Raw genomic sequence first — 17,492 nt, forward strand, 5'->3', positions numbered from 1 at the left:
CTCCACACCGCACCCAAACCCTGGCCAGACCCGCGACCTTTTCCCAGTTATTTTCCATTTTTTTCCTCCTCCTGCTGCCCCTCGGGCTCCTCAGCCTGCTTCCCCTTCCCTAAAAATCAGCCAAAACCGCCCCAAAAGCCAGTACCCCCCGTCCCGAAACGTCACGGCGCTGCGCGGCCCCGATCTCCCAGCCGCTGTCGATGTGGGCGTGGCCACGGAATGGGTGGGCCCCGACGCCAGCGCCGATTGGTCTCAAGTAGCGAGCTCCGCCCCAGGAGGTGGAGCTCTCCCCCTAGGCCAATCGGCAGCGGTGAGGGGGGTAGGGCAGCCCTATTTAAGGGCGGGGCAGCGGTGGTGGCGGGCAGAGCGGGGTGCGGCTGGTGGTGAGTGCGTGCGGTACGGGGGGATGGGGTACACGTGGGGGAAAGGAATATCCCGCCGGGCCGGTGGGTGTTGGGAGGGAATGACGAACCTGCAGGGGAGATGAATGATGGGTTCAGCTCTGCCTGGTGGGGCTGGCCTGAGGGTGCCTGGTCTTTCTTAGGGGTCCTTTCAGGTTATTGTGTGTGGGGAGTTTGAAGAGGCTTAGGAGGAGGTCTCTGAGCTCGCTGGTGGGTTGGGGTTTGCTGATGGTGCTGGAAGGGCTTTTGGGGCTGTTTGCTGAAGGTAGTTACAGATCAGGGAAGTGCTGAGGCCTTAGTGGGGTTTAGCTGCTTTGGGAGTGAAGCTTTGCCTGTTGCAGATGGTGGGCCCTGCCCTGGCAAGGCCATGTGCTGTCTTGACAGCCACTAAACAGTGGGAAGAGGCTCGTGTGTGCCTGTGTCCCTGTCACCTGGGATGCTCCAGAGCATGGGAGGAGGTGGGTGATATCTCCATCGCCAAAGCGTCAGAGGGATGAGTTTGGGGAGGTTGTGGCCAGATGGGCGGGAAGGGTGTTGTGACATGCCCTTGGCAGATGGTGAGGCTGGGTGCGGCTGCCAACAGGCAGGAAGGTGCTGGTGGGGGCTGTCACCCCCCTGGAGCGGGGGATAACTGTGATAAGCGGTGTGGCTCTATGTGACAGCCAGTGGTGTGCAAGCCTGCCAGGAGGAAGGTAAGTGGAATCCGAGTTGGATTGTTAAAATAGTTTTTAAGAGCAGCTGATGCTGTGAGGAGTTGCAGCACGCCCAGCGCCCCTGGTTCATGACCTGGTGCCGCTGTGCCGGGGCACCCTCTAGGGTGCCCAGGGAAGGGTGTAATCTTCCCGCAGCCGAGTTGCCCTCCTTGGGGGCAGCTGTATGCCAGAGTCCCCTCTGTGCTGTCTCGGTGCAGTGCTTGGGATGCTTTCCCAGCCTGCCAGGAGGGAGGACTTAGTGTCTCCTTGCTGGCTGTACCCTGGCCACGAACACCCTGGTCTCCATCCCGGCAGGTTTGTGTGCAGTGGCCATGCTGGGGACGGGCTCCTGGCTGTGCTGGGGCTGCCTCCCTGCTGCTGGCAGCCATGGGCCCTGAGCCAGGGGCTTGTTTCCTCCCGGCTCGGAATCTGCTGGCTGCAGAGCTTCCAGGAAGGAGATCGGCATCGCGCTGTTGGTGGTTCTGCTGCGGCTGGGGACAGCTCCGTGTCTGGTCCCGGCCCGTTCCTCCAGCCGGCAGCAGCACAGGCCGCACCCGGGGCTCACTGGAGGGTGGCTTAACCCCCCCGGTGACCGCGGAGCGGCGCGGGGTCTCGCTGGGACACGCAGCGGCCGTTCTCCGCAGCCCCAGCCGGGTGGCAGCCGCGGGCCCGGCCGTACAGGCCCCGCTGGCGGTGGTGCCGGCGCTCGGCCGGGCCGCGGCTCGGCGCTTCCGGGGCCCGCAGCGGCGCTAGGCCCCGGCGGCGCCCCACCCCGAGGCCGCGCCGGGAGCCGCCCGCGCTTCCCGCTCCCGGGCTGGAGGCGGCGGGACGGGTCCCCGCGGGCCGCCGCGCTCCATCCAGCCGGCGGCGGGGCAAGGGGCCTGTGCTGAAGCCACATTGCTGAGGGTGGGAGCGAGGCACATGGGGGACGTTGTATGGGGACGCCGGCTGTGCTGGCTCCCCAACACTTTCCGTGCTGGTGCGGCTGTGGAGCTCGGCCCTGGCTGAGAGCTGTGGGGATGCTGAGCTGCTGAGGAAAGCTGTGGGCCAGCGGGGCGAGAGCAGCCTCCGCTGGCAGCACTGCTGCTCAGTGGCCGGAGAGCTTTCTCCTGCACATCAATGTGCCATTGAGATGGCTCTTCCCTCCTCCTCCGGGCAGGGTGGCAGTACCAGGCCTGCCCTGCTGCTGCCACACAATGTTAGCTTTGAGTGCCTGCTCGTGTAGGTGCTTGGCCTCCCTCTGGCCCTTGCTCTGGAACGCCGGTGGGAGGAGGAGGAGGTCCCTGTCACCCTCCTGGTGGCAGCAGTAGCCTGGCTGCAAGCTCACCTTGGGCTACAAGGCTCTGTGCTTGCAGGGAAACTGCAGGTTTAATAACCATGGACAAATGCTCATCTGATCTTTCACAGGCAGCACTAGAGTTGGTCTGTAGGTCTCTTATGAGGGTTTGTTCCTCCCTTATAATGAAGAGGCAGTAGGAAAGCTGCTTGTTTTTGGTCTCTGCAGCAGTGTAAGTGCACAGGCATTGACAGGAGGGAAGGCTTTGGGGGGGACAGTCTGTATGCCACTGTGCCTGGCTGCTTCTGCAGGGGCTCTGTGAGGTGCTTTCCCCATGATGGACCACCTTGGTTCTGGAGTCCCAAGGGCAGGAAAAAGTGAGGTAAACACACCTTCCTATGCTCAGTGGACAGCATGGGATAATATTGGGTGCTTTCCCTGCTAGTGTGTTCCAGTAGAGCATCTCTTCCCGTCTTGGAGGCCAGAATTGCCTATGCAGCAGTGCATCCATCCCAAATTGACCATGTTCTCTTCTGCCAGAATGCAGCCAGGGCAGATTCCTTGCTGGATGGAGCTGACCTTCCCACCAGACCTGCTGGGCAGCTTCTTGAGGATGGTTTAGAGAGTCAAACAGCTGGCTGAACCCCTGGGGCTTGACCAAGACTGCTGTGTCTCTTTTCTAGGAAGCCCCTCTAGCTCATGGGTGTGAGCTCCTGCTGACAGTCTGTTCCTTTGAGAAGTAGCACAATGCCAGCTGTTGCAGCATCTCCTTGCTGCATCTCACTGTGGGGATTAAACCATGCTGCACACACAGCCTGTGCCTCCACAGTCCTGCCCTGCATTGTATCCTCACCTCTGTTTCTTGAAAGTCTGTGAGATGGGGGGGATTATATCTAGTCCTTCAGGGCAGAAACGTAATATGAGATAAAGTACTGTTAAAGCTGAGGCTAGGATAGTAAAAACTCGATCTGGTGTAGAGGTGTCTTGCACTATGTATTGGAGGTGAAAATAATTGAGTTTATTCAAGGTGCATAGTGTCTCCTTTGTCTCCTAGCGGAGGAAAGCTTTGCATCCCCAGGAAGCTTTGAAGCTGTCATCAGGAGCAGGTGCATTGCTATGTGTTTAGCTTGGCACTGTCCTTGAAGGTTGTGGGTGAATGCTTTCCCCTCTTCTGCTGGGGTTACAGCCCAGACAATGCTCAGGCTGAGATCCTTCCTTTAGGAAGAAGCTTACAGGAGATACTGGGAGTGGTGCCTGTGATGGCCCAAGATATCTTTGGTGTTTCTGTGCTATCCTGTTGGATTTGTGCTAGCATGTGCCCTGCTGGCTTGTGGATGGTGGGAGTACTAGGGCTGGAAAGTCTGGTTCTCACCAGTCAGACAGGTGAGGCAGCCTGGGCTCCTGCAGGGAGGAGCTGGTCCCCAGGAGCCAGGGCTTTTCCCTGCAGGAGTTGAGGCTGTTGTTGCTCAGAGATGGCATGTTGCAGCTGCCACAGCCAGCTCCCCACCAGCAGGTCTGTGCCGGGATGTTATCTGAGACTTCAGTGGCTTGGGGCTGGGGATGTGGTAACCAGGTCTCGTGGTTCTTGATTTTTTTCCCTTAGCATCTCTCAGGGTGTTTAATTTCTGCTTGTTCCTTCTCTGTGGGATGGATCAGATTGGTAAACTGTCACTAGGCAGCAAGTTGTCCATCCTGGCTACAAGGAGTGCTCTTACCCTGTGGATCAGATCAACTCTCATGGTTTGTTAATAGATTTTTCTCTTTATATATACAGAGTTTTATCTCATGCTGCTTCTACTTAACCCTAAGAGGCTTTATCTGGCTGTACAGGACCAGCAGCAGGAACAGCAGGCCCTGGCTTGGAGTGGTCCATGTACACTTGTGATAATCGTGCCAAATTCGTCTTTTCATGTGTGTGGTGGGCTGTGACCCATGTTAAAGGTGGTATCTGTTAAACCTCAGCCCTGTTGGGGTCTGTGGTGCTTCTACTGTGCTACTGGAGTCTCTGGCAGCTCTAGCATTGCCAGTGAACATCCCTTCCCTTGCTAGAGGGTGTTTATGTGACTGTACTGCCTTGGTGCAGAGGGTATGGGGGTCCAAAGCAGATGTCATGGTGATTTCCAGACAGTGACCTCTTGTCTCAATGACAAGTGGCTCTGGGTTCACACTTGGGCTTCATGGCTGGTCCAAACAGAGCTGTTGGAGGCATTTCAGGAGTCTGTCCTTCCTGCATCTTGCTTTTTAGACTTCTAATATCTGACTTGTCTTGGTGTGCCTGCCCAATTAATGTAGGCCTGGTTGGGACAGAGTACAGTAATCATTACAGTGTAGTGATCATAGACATGACTGTGGGAACAGAGATGAAGCCTTGTGGTAAGGCATTTGCATAATGATTAAAACCACAGAGATGAATGCTCTGGTGTTGTGCGTCCCACCTCCAGGTAGAGATGCTCTGTGTTCATCTGCTAGAGGGCTTTGGAAGGCTTGACCTAGATCTGGAAACAGGTGTCAGGAGCCAGCCTGGCTTGGTCTAATCTTGCCTGTCCTCCTCTGTTGCTGCCCTGGTTCTGTCTGTCCCAAATGCTCTCCTGTCATCTGGGGGGGCTGATGGGTGCCATCCCTTCAGGGAGGGAGCCCAGCCATCTTCACCTCCTTCCGTGCTCAGCTGGTGCTGCACGAGGGAGTGGACACAGCTTGGTATGGTTAGCTTGGGAAGGAAATACCTTATTTTCCACTTCTGTAGGTATCTCACCCTCTGTTTCTTTTCTTCCCTCATTTCTTTACTCCCTCATTCTTTGCTATGTCAGACTTCATGCCTAATTTTGCTTTTTCCCTGCTTTTTCTCTGACTACTCTCATCTGTACTGATACCAGTGCCCTGAATATGCAGCCACTGGTGTTGAATGTGATAAGGAATAAACCTACCCCTAACAGCTTGCCTGATCAGCTTGGGGAGGTGCTGTCCCTGAAAAAAGCCCCACTGTGTGCTGTGCATATAGGCCTTTTACTGCCATGTATGCTCTTGTGGGACCTTGAAGTCTGATTACCTGCCTTGTTTTTTGTACAAGGTTATCAGTACCTTATTGCAATGGGCTTGCTCCTTCCCAGAGCTTGTGGGCTGCCATGCTGACTGCCCAGGCTCTGCAGAGCTTGCCTGCTAATCTGGCAGTCTCCTCTTGCCCTCTCTGCTCCCAGTGAGCATGGGAATAGAACAGCTTAATCTCTGTTCATAGGATGTTACCCAAAGGCCTCAGGGTTTCACAGCCACTGCTTGAGATAGTGGAAGGAGGGTATTGACACACACTTGGTGACGATGGGGAAACTCCTCAGCTTCAGACAGGTCACTTCCCACCACTGGCAGCCCATGTGCCAGGAGCAGCACCCAGCCAGTGTGACTCCTGTGCCAGCTGCAGCGCAGCTCTTGCAAGAGCTGTTGCGTATTGAGGGTTTAAGAGTTTGGATCCCTTCTCTGTGAACACAGTCCTCCTAGGCTGACTTCAGAGTACACTGATGCAGAGTAGATGGCAGCAAGCTGTTAGCGGTGTCCTTCGACACTCAGCATGAGGTCGCTGAGCCAGAGGAAGTGACAAATAGATGCAGTTCAAGTAGGAAAACTTACCTGGTGGTGTTAGCATGAAGTTTCCTTGTGGACTTTGTAGTTATGTCATGGGCTGAGAGTTCTGGGGCTGCTTGTTCTCAGACTCTGATCAGAGTCTGTGCTGAATGCTCAGAACCACGATGCCTGGCTAGGAGAGCTGCTGCCCTGCGCTGATGTGCTGGTATGGTGTTCCACACTTGAAACATAGCAGATCATGCTCACCTGCCAGACTGGTCTTCTGTGCCCTGTGAGCTGGTTCACAGGCACCTCTTTAGGCCGTGATTTCTTTTGAGGGAACAGTGTGACTTTAGTAACATGTGGACGACAGTGCCTTAACTGAATCTGCAGTCAGATGGCTAAAATCGTTTGCTGTAATGCAGGTGTACTTGAATCCAGCTCTCCTGTTGAGTACTCTCTGCTGCCTGTGCTTGAGCTGGTGCCCTGAGATGCTGTGTGGGAAGCAAGTGTGCGCTGTCTTGTTACGAGCCCCTCTCCCTTTTGCCTGAGCACAGAGGGACAGAAGGAGGAGATCCAAATCCAGTTTTCTAGGCTTTACCTGTAAACTTTAGAGCAATCCTGCAGCAGAGCTGATAAAGAACAGGGTTTTGCTGCTTAGGGCTGGCTGAGCTCCTTCTCCCTCTTGTCTTGTTCTGGCCGCCTTGTTGCTTGGGTGTTGTTCAGGGTAGGAATGGTTTTGTTTCCTCAGCTTGCTGGATTCACTTGTGTGTAAGCTCAGGAGAGCTTCTGGAGCTGTGACTGACAGCTCTTGGTGATGGTTTGATGACAACATGAGTGTGTGCTGTGCACAGCCCTGTCTGTTCCTGGCCCCACCACTGGACCCTGGGTTGGTCAATCCCACTCTTCTATAGAGGCAGATGCTTCTGAAACACATGTCCCCATATCTCTGCTGGGAAACATCTCCCTGAATGCATGGAGCTGCATGCAGGCCCTGCTGGACCCCATAGTGACTTGCTGGAGCTTCAGGAAGCTGGGCAGCTGCTGTGGTGGAGAGCTGGAAGATGAAGATGCCTCTTCCTCAGAGTTGCATCAAACAGCAAGCCTTGCTGCCAGCTTGTAGGTCAGGGATGTAGGCTGGTTTGATAGATGGCAAACTGCTTATCTCCTGACCTTCCTTTGAGGGTTGCAGCTCCCTTGGGAGAGCTACGGGAGCCAGGCCTGCTTCAGCCAGTTCAGCAAGGGCCCTGTGCCAGCTCTCCCTGGGGTGGCAGCTCTGTGGCCACCTACCAGACTGTTTTGGTGCTGCCTGTAATTAAACTAGTGAGGAGATTAGGGTGGCTTGCTTTCACGCTTATTATAGGACTGATTTCTGATTCAAATGCTGATGAGGTAGGAGTGTTGGTGTTGCATGGCTGGGGCTGAGTGTCTTTTGCAGATGGTTGCTGTGTGGGGAGAGATGCACCCTGTGACGCTGTTAACACAATTAATTGGGTTGAGCTCTGTTCTGTCAGTGTCGTGGTTCACAATGCTGTGATCTGACTGCTCTTGGGCTGCTGGGGCTGGTTATAAAGGGTTTTGCTGTTCTTGCTGAAGTTGCACTAATTAGCTGTATAGCTTGTTGGAGATGTGCGGTCTACACATTGCATGGTGTAAGCAAGTATCTAATCCTTGATGTTGGTTACTGGGACAGACTGTGGCCCAGTGCTCTGGCTTGTAAACAGTGGAAACTTTCTCACTGATGTGGGGAGTGACACCCTGTTGGTGAGAGGTGGTAGAGTGTTGCAAGGTTTCTAGGTATTGTGCAGGATTTGTTGGGGCCCTAAGGGTTCCTGGTGCTTTGAGGTACTTGGACCTATTTGCTTGACTTCCCTTCAGCTGTTCAAGGCTCAGCTTTGGGTTCCCTGTCTCCTCTCAGTTCCTTGCACAAGAGGATCAGGATCTAGGAGGAGTCAAAGGAGAGTAAGTGGCTCCTTTGTGCAGAGAGGACAGACACCAGCCACTGATGTGTGGTGTAGCATTGGAGGGCAGCAAGAGCAGATGCCTCTCAAAGTGCAGAAGGACATCAGGTGCTGGTGTTGTGCACAGAGGAAATGGTAGAGGTGAGTTCAGGTTCCCAGACACTCTCCCTTTTGCAGCTCAGCTGCCAACACCCTGAGGCCAGGGGCTGCCCCTTGGGAGACAGAGGAGGGTGAGACATGGCTAAATTTGCTCACCGAGCAAGGCACACTTCAGCATCTGCCTAATGCGGGACCGTGTAGCATGCCAGTGTGGATACCATGTCCTGCAAAGACCCGAAGACCTTGGACATTCCCTGGAGTTGTGGTTGCTCTGTTAGCTGAATGCAGCAGGATGTTCTGAGTAGGGAAGCTGTGGAAAACGCATAGGTCCTTCTCTTAAGCGCCTGTAGCATTATACTGCTAGCTCTGCCCTGGCAGGAGTCCTGGTGCTTGCCCAAAGCCCATGTTCAGGACAGCTCCAATGCCTCCTGTCACCCTGTGGCGTGTCTAGCTATAGGGGTGCTGGAGGTGCTTCACAGGACACAGCAGTAAGAGGGACTTGTTGCTGTTCACACTCATGGGGACTTCTGTACTAGTGTCAGGTTGAAGTGAGATTTTTCCCAGTACTTGGGGGGATAGTTGTCTGGGTTCAGGGCTGCTGCCAGGAGGGCCCTTGTCTGCTGTGTGCTCTGTGCAGCTTTTAGCGGGTTTGTCAGGGTGAAACTGCAATGTGAGACTTCTCACCCAAGTGTACAGTATCGTTGAGACCCTGAATTGTTTTGAGCTGGGGTCCTGGTTGGCCAGTGGCGCTGGAGCCTTGCTGGCATCGGGGTCCACAAAGTAAGCTGTGGTGCCTGAGCTCAAGTGTTGCCCTGCAGTGTGAGATGTAGGTCTGAGCTCACGGGTGACTGATACTGTCTTCTCATCCTAGCCTGCCTAAAATAGGCAAGTACTCTGCAGGAGCTTTGTGTCTGCCCTGGTCTTATAGTAAGGCTGACTCATTCAGCTTGATAAGATAAACAGAGTTTGAATAGTCAGGTACCTGTGCTGGGAACTAACTCTTGAGGGCTCCTCAATCTAGCAAATAAAGGTGTAGCTGGATGTAGTGGTTGAAAGCTGAAACTAGACAGACAAGTTTGGAGCTTGCTCTTAGCCATTAAAGCAACATAAAGCTCAGCAGCTTTCAGGACTTGTACTTACTGCATTCCCCACAGCTGGAGCATTGGGTGGCTCTCAAGGATGCTGTAGTTGCTGCTATACTTTTCTGGCCTCTGCGTGTGGAGAGTGGATGATCTTGGCAGTGCCCAGGACCTTAAATATTACTTGTATCACAGTGATACTACAACTGAGTATTACTTGCTATTAAACCTCTTGAAACCTTGGATTGGGAAGGTAAGCATCTCTTCTGCTGCTGGTGGCCCTGAGGTGTGGGGATCAGTCCTGAGTGTGCTTTGCCCTGTTGCTGTAGCTGCCTCTGAGGTGGCATGGGGAGCCCCCTTCTGTGCTTTCGAAGCATAGCAAAACTTGAGCTCTGCACTTGGGGTCTGTGGCTGTGCATGCTGCTCTGGAGCCTTGCTTGGAGGAATGGGTACTTTGGGGCCTGGAGTTGAAGGGGAGACATTTTTCCACCCCAGTGCAGTTGCAGAGAGGTTGGGTGGCACTTCCCAGTTTGGGGGAGCACAGGGGGTATGACTGGGCAGGCACAGAGCCAGCACTGTTGCTGCACCAAGGTGATCTGCAGGGGATGGTGAGCCTGAACGATGTGTGCCGGGCCTCTGTGAGGATTACTGCCTGCAAAGCCCGTCATGTAGGTGCCTGGTAGCACTGCACAAGTGGTGTGTGCTGCTCTCCTGCCTGGGCCCCAGCTAGAGCAAAGAGGACTCCGCTGAGCTCTTCCTCTAGCAGTGAAAATGGAGTGATGCTGGTCCTGGCTGGTGACGGCTTGAGTTGGCAGTGGCTGCTGGATGCTCCCAGGTGGGACCTTACTGGGATTAAGGTTACTCTGACTTCAGCCTGCTGGTCTGGGAGAGGCTGCATGTTTCCTAGTGGCGGCAGCAATAAACCTCTTGGGGAGACTGGGCTGGGGACCTGTTTCCCCAGGCCTGTGTGTGGGCAGTGATCTCTGTGTGCCTTCCTGGAGGAAGGGGTAGGTGGAGTGTCTGGTAGCAGCCCTGGGGAATGCCTCCCTTGCAGGTGGCTGAGTCAGGTGAGGCTGGGCCTGTGTTCTGCTTCCCTTCCTGCTGCTCTGGTGTCCTGTGTGCTGGGGTGAGGTTGGGGAGCACAGGGGGCTGGGGGAGACCGTTTCAAACTTGTCTGCAGCAGCAAGAGCCTGAGCCCTTCCAGCTTTTCTGGAAAGCATCTGCCTGGATTGCTGTCTGGTGTGTGCTCTTAGGCTGGGCAAGTGTAGGTAGTGCCAGTCCTCCCTGCAGCCTTATATCCTTTTCCTGCATCTTTCTCCACTACCTGGGCATACTGTGCCTTGCCTGGAAGGGGAGTGCAAATGTCACTGCCATGTAGGATGCACCTAGTCTCTGAGGTGCTGGGTTATCACAGAATGTTTTGGGTTGGAAGGGACGTCTGGATATCATCTAGTCCAACCCACCTGCTAAAGCAGGTTCACCTAGAGTAGATTGCACAGGAATGTGTCTGGGCGGGTCTTGAGTGTCTTCGGAGAAGGAGACTCCACAACCTCTCTCTGTCACCTTCAAAGTAAAGAAGTTTTTCTTCATATTCAGATGGAAGCTCCTGTGCTTCAGTCTGTGCCCATTGCCACTCATCTTATCATTGGGCACCACTGAAGGGAGTCTGGTCCCATCTTCTTGACATCCACCCTTCAGATGGGGTGGTAGTTCTTGTTAGGAGGGTTTTGTGCACGGATGTGAAACCAGGGACTCTGACACCAGAAACTGGTGTTTCTGAACCGATGACTTGTTTGTCCTGCAGTGGGTCTGCTAGTGGTGCCGTGGTGTTTCTCTGGTGGGGATCAGTGAGCAGGAGCCCAAAGCTGATCATAAAAGCACTGCTCTGTGGAGAGTGTGGGCCAGCTCTGCATCTCCCTGGAAGCCCTTGCACCAGTGCTGGGCAGAGCAGTGTGCTGGGTGGATGTGGGTGGCAAAGCTGGTATGGCAACATCGTGGTTGTTGTGGGTGCTAATGCTTGAGCCTGAAAAGTGAGAGCAAGACTCAGGGGCTGGAGATAGAGTATTGAGGTTGGAAGCGTTCCTAGCTGGATTGAGATGTTAGGATCCTGCCTTGGAAGGACTGCTGGTGGTAGATGATGGGGTTCTCAGCAGAGCTGGGGAGACAGAGCCAGGCTCAGTGAGAAGTGGGGAGCACGTGGCTCAGCTGGAAGTGTATGCTGGTGTGTGATGAGCCGAGAGCAATGCTGGTCAGATACACAACTGTACCTCTCAAGCTCTACTTGAAATTTGCTGATCTGCAGGGCTATGCTCTACCAGCTGCCTGATCTGCCCTTCCTCTCTCCACAGAGATACTGCCACCACCATGGAGGGGATTGTGACCATGTATCAGGACTTCATGAAGAAAGCAGGTGAGTGTTTGGCTCTGCCCAGCTGCAGGGCAGGTGGCACTACATGCCTTGCTGCCACAGGCACAGGGGCGTGGTCTGTCATCCCTGAAGTGGTCTGGGTCTGGCTGAATCCTGCCTCAGCCCTGGCATAGATGCAGCTCTGTGGATTTTTGGGGCTGCCTGTTATGAGGCTGTCTTGCCTCAGTGCCTGTGCAGCCCCTCACTTGCACTCCTGCCCTAGGAGAACAGGATTGCCGTGTCCTTGCCTCCATGCTGGCAGCGGATTAGGGTGAGGATGCTAACCGCTCTGCACTGTGGCTCTCTCTGCAGACCCCCGCATCGCTGATTATCCTCTGATGCAGTCCCCGTTCCTTGTGATGGGCATCCTTCTTGGATATGTCTACTTTGTACTATCCTTGGGTCCCCGGCTAATGGCCAACAGGAAGCCTTTTAACCTGAAGAAGTTCATGGTGCTATACAACTTCTTTCTGGTGGGACTCTCACTTTACATAGTCTATGAGGTGAGTTCTCAGTGTAGGCTTTGTCTGGCATATATAAAGCAATGCACACAGGCTGCATGGGTGATGGAAAGCCCTCTTGCAGGCTGTTCCCTGCCCTTCTGCACAGAGCTTGGGCAGTGCAGTGGGTGATGTGTTGGGCCTCATCATGTTGATGCTCTTGTTGCAGTTCCTGATGGCAGGATGGCTTACTGGGTACACCTGGCGATGTGACCCTGTGGACTTCTCACAGGACCCCAAGGCCCTCAGGGTGAGTTCTTGTCCCTTTCCTGATAAGTGGGGATGGCCTTTAGCGCTTCTGTTTGGACAATAAGGTCGCAGCTACCTGCCTCTCCTGAGGCAGAGGACTTGCAATCCCTGGCTCTTGGTTTTAAATCAGGGTTACTTTATGGAGGCCCTTGGTCACTGGGTGTGTTCAGGCTGAGGTGGGTGTCTAACATTAACCTGTTCCATTACAGATGGTGAAAGTTGCTTGGCTTTTTGTCTTCTCCAAGTTCATCGAACTGACAGACACGGTGAGATTTTTTTACTGAGGAGGCCTTGTCACTGCTTTCTAGGCAGGTAGTTGGGGCCCAGTGTTCTATTGGGTAGGTGCTTTCTTCAGCCCTTCCAGTCTGCGCTGGTAGTGCTTCTGTCTGGCATCACCAAGGACGCTACTCTTGGCATGTTAAAGCCCTGAAAGCTGTGGGGTGACCTAATGTGTGGTGGAAGCGGGCTTGGAAGGGGTGAAGTGTTACAGAGATCAGACACTGAATTAGTGGCGCAGCCTGCCCTAGCTGCTCCCAGGGCTGCGGGTCCTTGATACTGTTGGCCTCTCGTTGCAGGTGATCTTTGTCCTGCGGAAGAAGAATGAACAGGTCACATTCCTGCACCTCTTCCACCATTCTGTTCTGCCTTGGAGCTGGTGGTGGGGAGCGAAGTTTGGTCCAGGTAAGATGGAAACTCTGGGTGTACAGCTTGGGGAAAGGCTGGGGTTAACCCCAGCATGCTGAAAAAGGTATTTTGGCCCTGCTGGGCTCCTAGGAGTTCCTTATAGGGCTGATTGCTGTGGAGGATTGACTTACACTAATGAAAATCTGTCTTAACAGGAGGAATGGGCTCATTCCATGCCATGATCAATTCCATGGTGCATGTTGTCATGTACTTCTACTATGGGCTCTCAGCAGCAGGACCTGCCTTTCAGAAGTACCTGTGGTGGAAGAAGCACATCACAGCCATCCAGCTGGTGAGTCTGTGCTGTGGAGCAGAGCATGTGATGTGGGGGGCAGGCCAGCCCTTGTACCTGTGAAAGATGCGCCCAGCAGCTGTAGTTATCTCTTCTGTAGCTTCTCACTGTGGGTTTCCAGCAGTTCTGGCCCCCTGCAGGCCTTTGGCCCTGCCAGCCTGGCTGGGGTGTGGGTGCTGCTCAGCCTGCTGCCCCTGGACTGTAGCCACGTTGGGAGGCTGAGAAGCACATGCTGCCTAGAGACCTGTGCTTGCCTCTTCCAGCTGCTGCTGGCTGTGTCTCACCGTAAGAGCACAGGAGGTTCCACTCAAATATGAGAAGAAACTTCACAGTGAGGGTGACAGAACACTGGAACAGGCTGCCCAGAGGGGTTGTGGAGTCTCCTTCTCTGCAGACATTCAAAACCTGCCTGGATGCCTTCCTGTGTAACCTCATCTGGGTGTTCTTGCTCCGGTGGGGGGATTGGACTGGATGAGCTGTCGAGGCCCCTTCCAATCCCTAACATTCTGTGATTGTGTGATAAGGACAGAGTGGGAAAGGAGCCTGTTGGTTTCATTTAGAAAGGTCTTTGGTGAAATCCCTGATCCTGCTCCCATGAATAACTTTTCCTTGCTCTGCCTTGTTCCCAGGCACAGTTTGTGATTGTCTCCCTCCACATCTCCCAGTATTACTTCATGCCCAGCTGCCAGTACCAGTTCCCCATCTTCATCCACCTCATCTGGATTTATGGGACCATCTTCTTCATCCTCTTCTCCAACTTCTGGTACCAGTCCTACACCAAGGGCAAACGGTTGCCCAGGGTGGCTCAGCAAGCAGCCCAGCACAACGGTAGCAGCGTCCATGAGAATGGCACCGTCACCAATGGCAAGGTCAAAGCCAACTAGAGGGCAAGGCCCTCCCAGAGCCAATGAGAGCCCAGGGGCAGAGGCAGCTGGGACCTGTTCCCCTGCTCCTGGGTGCCACTAGCCAAGTCAAGTGCCTACAGACTGTTGTACCCCTGTGCCCAGCCCTGCTGTCCTGTCTGCATGCCCAGCCCCTCTGCTCTGAGCAGCCATGGGCAACTTCTCTTGCTCCTGGGGGGGCTTGTGCTGTTTCTCAGTGTTGCTGAGCAGAGAGGCAGCTGCCTGCATCACAGCTGTGGGGCTGCAGTCCCATTCCAGTGTTTCCAAAGGAACTTTCCCCAAGTGCCTACATCTGGCCCTTCTGCCCTGGGGGCCATTTCCTTCTGAGTAGGACCAAAAGAAGAGACCGGTCCCAGTCCAGGTGCCCTCTCCTTTTCCCTGTCTCATCAGAGCCTGGGTGGATGAGGAGACTTGTCCCTGGCTGCTTGCCACTGCCAGCTCAAGCGTGAGTGCTCCTGCTCTGCCATGCCTTGTGCCACTTTGTGCAAAGTCACAGCACTGCATGTCCCTTCTGGTCCCTGTGTGCCCAGGTGGGGGGTCCTGCCCTGGCGCATCTGCTCAGGCGTGGCTGTGGAGAATGTAGGGACAGCGTGTATGGGACTTGAGGGCCCAGACCTGCCCAGTACAGTACACATGCCCCGTGCCTAGTGCAGAGCAGGGGTTGTGACAGCCTAAAGTGCCTCCCCCACATGATAAGCTCAGGTCGCCTTGCTGTTCTGTGCCTGGGCTGGGTGCTTGGTGTGTGCTTTAGCCACACTTCCCTGATCCTGTGTGGCAACTGGTGGCTTGCTCCAGAGTGAGGGAGGCCAAGCTCAGCCTTGTCTTGGACCACTTCCATTCCTGAGAGCTCAAGACTTGAGCAATAATAGCCCCTAGAATCAGCTCCTGGGCTCTCCTGCATGGGACCAGCCCTGCTCTGGCCCAGTGTGAGCACAGTGGAAGGTGGTTGTAGCATGCCCTGCTGTGGTGTAACAGTGAGCACCTCTTGCCTCGGTGGGTCCCACTGGGCCTGGGTGAAGGTGCATGCTGCCCTACAGCAGGGCAGTGCAGCAGCTCTCCTGGGCCTGGTGCCCATCACCTGCTCTGGCTGTAACCAAAACCATGCTGATGGCCTTGAGGATGAGGTGAAGGAGCCAGGCCCTGTCAGATTGGGCTGCTCTTCTACCACAAATAAACAGACAGAAGGAGAATTGGCTCTGCCCTCTTGTTTTCCTGGCTTGCTATATTCAGAAGCTGTTCCAGGTGCTTGGTCCTGCCCCATGTGGTTGGAGGCAGGGCTAGGAGATGCAGCTGGCACAGCAGGTTTGTGTGTTGGGGGAAGAAAGGGAGATAGCAGTGTGCTGATGAAGCAGATGGCAGATTGTTTCCAAGTGCTTTAGTAGAGCAGTGCTCAGGGCAGGAAATGTGTCAAGGCTCCTGTTGTGAAAGTGGTTCCACCCTGTGAAAGAATGGCTGGGGTGGAGCGTGGGTGTGAGCTGGGACCTGGGCCAGCTGCCCAGAATGAGCTACTGCTTTTCAGAAATCCTGGGGAGCTGAGATGTGGGAAGAGAGACCCGGGAAACCCAGGTAATGATGAAACAGCAGTCTGTTGCTTTTGACATTGGCTGAAGCCAAAGCTGCTGCCATCTGTGAATGCCCCTGCAGCATGGATCTGTGCAGAATGTAGCTCTGGCTGGCCAGAGCGTGGCTTATATTGCTGCTGCCCTGCTCTTGCTGCAGAAGTGCAGCAGGCTTGGCTGAGCTGTCTCTGCTGCCCGAGACAGTCTGGCTTAAGCGCCAGGGTGCAGTGCTGCCTTCCCCATCACCTGGTGCCTGGGCCCTGAGCAGAGAGGCCAGCCCAGGTGCTGACTCAGGGCTGGGCTGTGTGTGGTGGGGAGGAGGAGTGTGTCAGACCAGCAGGTCTCCAGAAGCTGAGTTTCACTGTAGGTTTGGTTGGGGTGTGGGAGGGCTTTGGTGGATGTCCAGCCAAAGCCCTAGAATGGGGCTTAGTGTGAGGGAAAGCTCTGCTGACCCTGCCCAGGGTCAGCCCAGGCTGCTGTGCACCTTAATGCTGGGCTCTGACATGCAGGAGAATCTCCTCAAGTGACCTGAACTGGTGTGACCAATCTGCCAAAGTGCATGTGGGCATCACCCTGTTTTACAGGGCCCAGTGCCCTTCTACATATGAAGCCTTAAAATGGGACCTGAGTGCTTCTCCCAGTTGCTGCTTCTCTGGAGACCAGGATGGGCAGGAGACCTTGTTCTGCTCCTAGCTGAAGTGGTGTATAATGTTAGTTCAGTGCTCAGAAGTCACCACTGTAGGTGACAGTCCAGCTTTGCATGCCTTGCCTCCTTCTCTCCACCCAGCTGGCTCTTGGTAAAGACAGGACTCTTTTTGCTTTTGCCCAAAATAGTAACAATACTTCAACTACTTCTGCTTAGCATTTTAAAATGGGCTGTTCCCTGCGTGTGCTCTGCTCTCCCTTCCTCCAATTGTTCCTGTTAGCTGTGATCTTTCCATGGACTGGTAATTTATACACTGTTGTGGTCTGTACTGAATTCACGCCGTATATGGCAGGGTTTCCCGAGCCTGCTGGATCAGCGCCCTGCTCCTTGCTCTGCTCCTCCTTGCTCCAGGACAGTATGGGGCCAAAGGAAGACACTGCAATACCATCACCTTCTAGTAACACTCAGAGTACTTCAAGGGGTGTGTAATGTACAGCTTCTGGGGGTGGGTATGCGCTAAGGAGAGAGGCAAGACAGGCTCTGTCAGAGAAAGATAACCTGCTATTAATGGGAGTGAACAAACTCCACCAGCTGTCAGGCAAATCCTTCCTTCCAGGGTCAAGAACCACTGTAAGACTTAATCTGCTGTGGGGCCACAGGGCAAGTCTGTGCTAACTTGAACTGTAGGGGTGTGTGGGAGGGTTCCTACAACAGCACCACAGCTCTGGGGAAGCATGTAACCTTGTCTATGGGTTCCTGCCCCATTGGATCCAGCTGCTGCCCTAGGCTTTGCTTCTGAAGAGAAAGAAGAGCTGCCTCTTCCTCCCTTGGACAGCTGGAGAAGAGCAGGGGAGGTCCAAATAGAGATGTAACAACCCTTGTACTGGGCTCAGCTGCTGCAAGCTGTTTTTTTTAGAACTCTGCCCCCCCTAGCAACAGTAAGTAGAGGGTGCACACTGGCTGACCTCAGCACAGCACAAGGTGGTGCCAACACTGCCCACCTTTGAAGGTTCCAGCTGGCTTAAAGCTCAGGAGGCAGAGCAGGAACCTGGTGCCAGGTACAGTGTGGTACTGTGTGTGCTTAGGGGAAGGTGAAAACAGTTAATAATAATCTGCCCTTGGCTAATCACAGGCTGATGGGTGGCACAAGCTTTATTGAGCTGCTTTGCACAGGCCAAGGCCCTAGTCTGCTG

General features: G+C 54.5%; 1 protein-coding gene across 4 annotated transcripts; it reads left to right on the forward strand.

Moving 5' to 3' along the window:
- The first annotated feature begins 360 nt into the window (after positions 1–360).
- ELOVL1 (ELOVL fatty acid elongase 1) lies at positions 361–16,514 on the forward strand. Of its 4 annotated transcripts, none has more exons than XM_082053943.1 (8): positions 361–383; positions 11,409–11,470; positions 11,780–11,970; positions 12,137–12,217; positions 12,426–12,482; positions 12,792–12,897; positions 13,056–13,192; positions 13,822–16,514. In XM_082053943.1, the coding sequence occupies exons 2-8, from the start codon at positions 11,425–11,427 to the stop codon at positions 14,074–14,076; spliced, it is 873 nt and encodes a 290-aa protein (XP_081910069.1). In that variant the 5' UTR covers positions 361–383; positions 11,409–11,424; the 3' UTR covers positions 14,077–16,514. The 4 variants fall into 4 exon arrangements, with proteins under 4 accessions (XP_081910069.1, XP_081910068.1, XP_081910066.1 ...); XM_082053942.1 differs by having other exon boundaries at positions 375–396; XM_082053940.1 differs by lacking the exon at positions 361–383 and adding an exon at positions 399–411.
- Positions 16,515–17,492: the final 978 nt, after the last annotated feature.

Source organism: Streptopelia decaocto, assembly GCF_964273445.1.
Source record: "Streptopelia decaocto genome assembly, chromosome: 5".
Taxonomy (NCBI): domain Eukaryota; kingdom Metazoa; phylum Chordata; class Aves; order Columbiformes; family Columbidae; genus Streptopelia; species Streptopelia decaocto.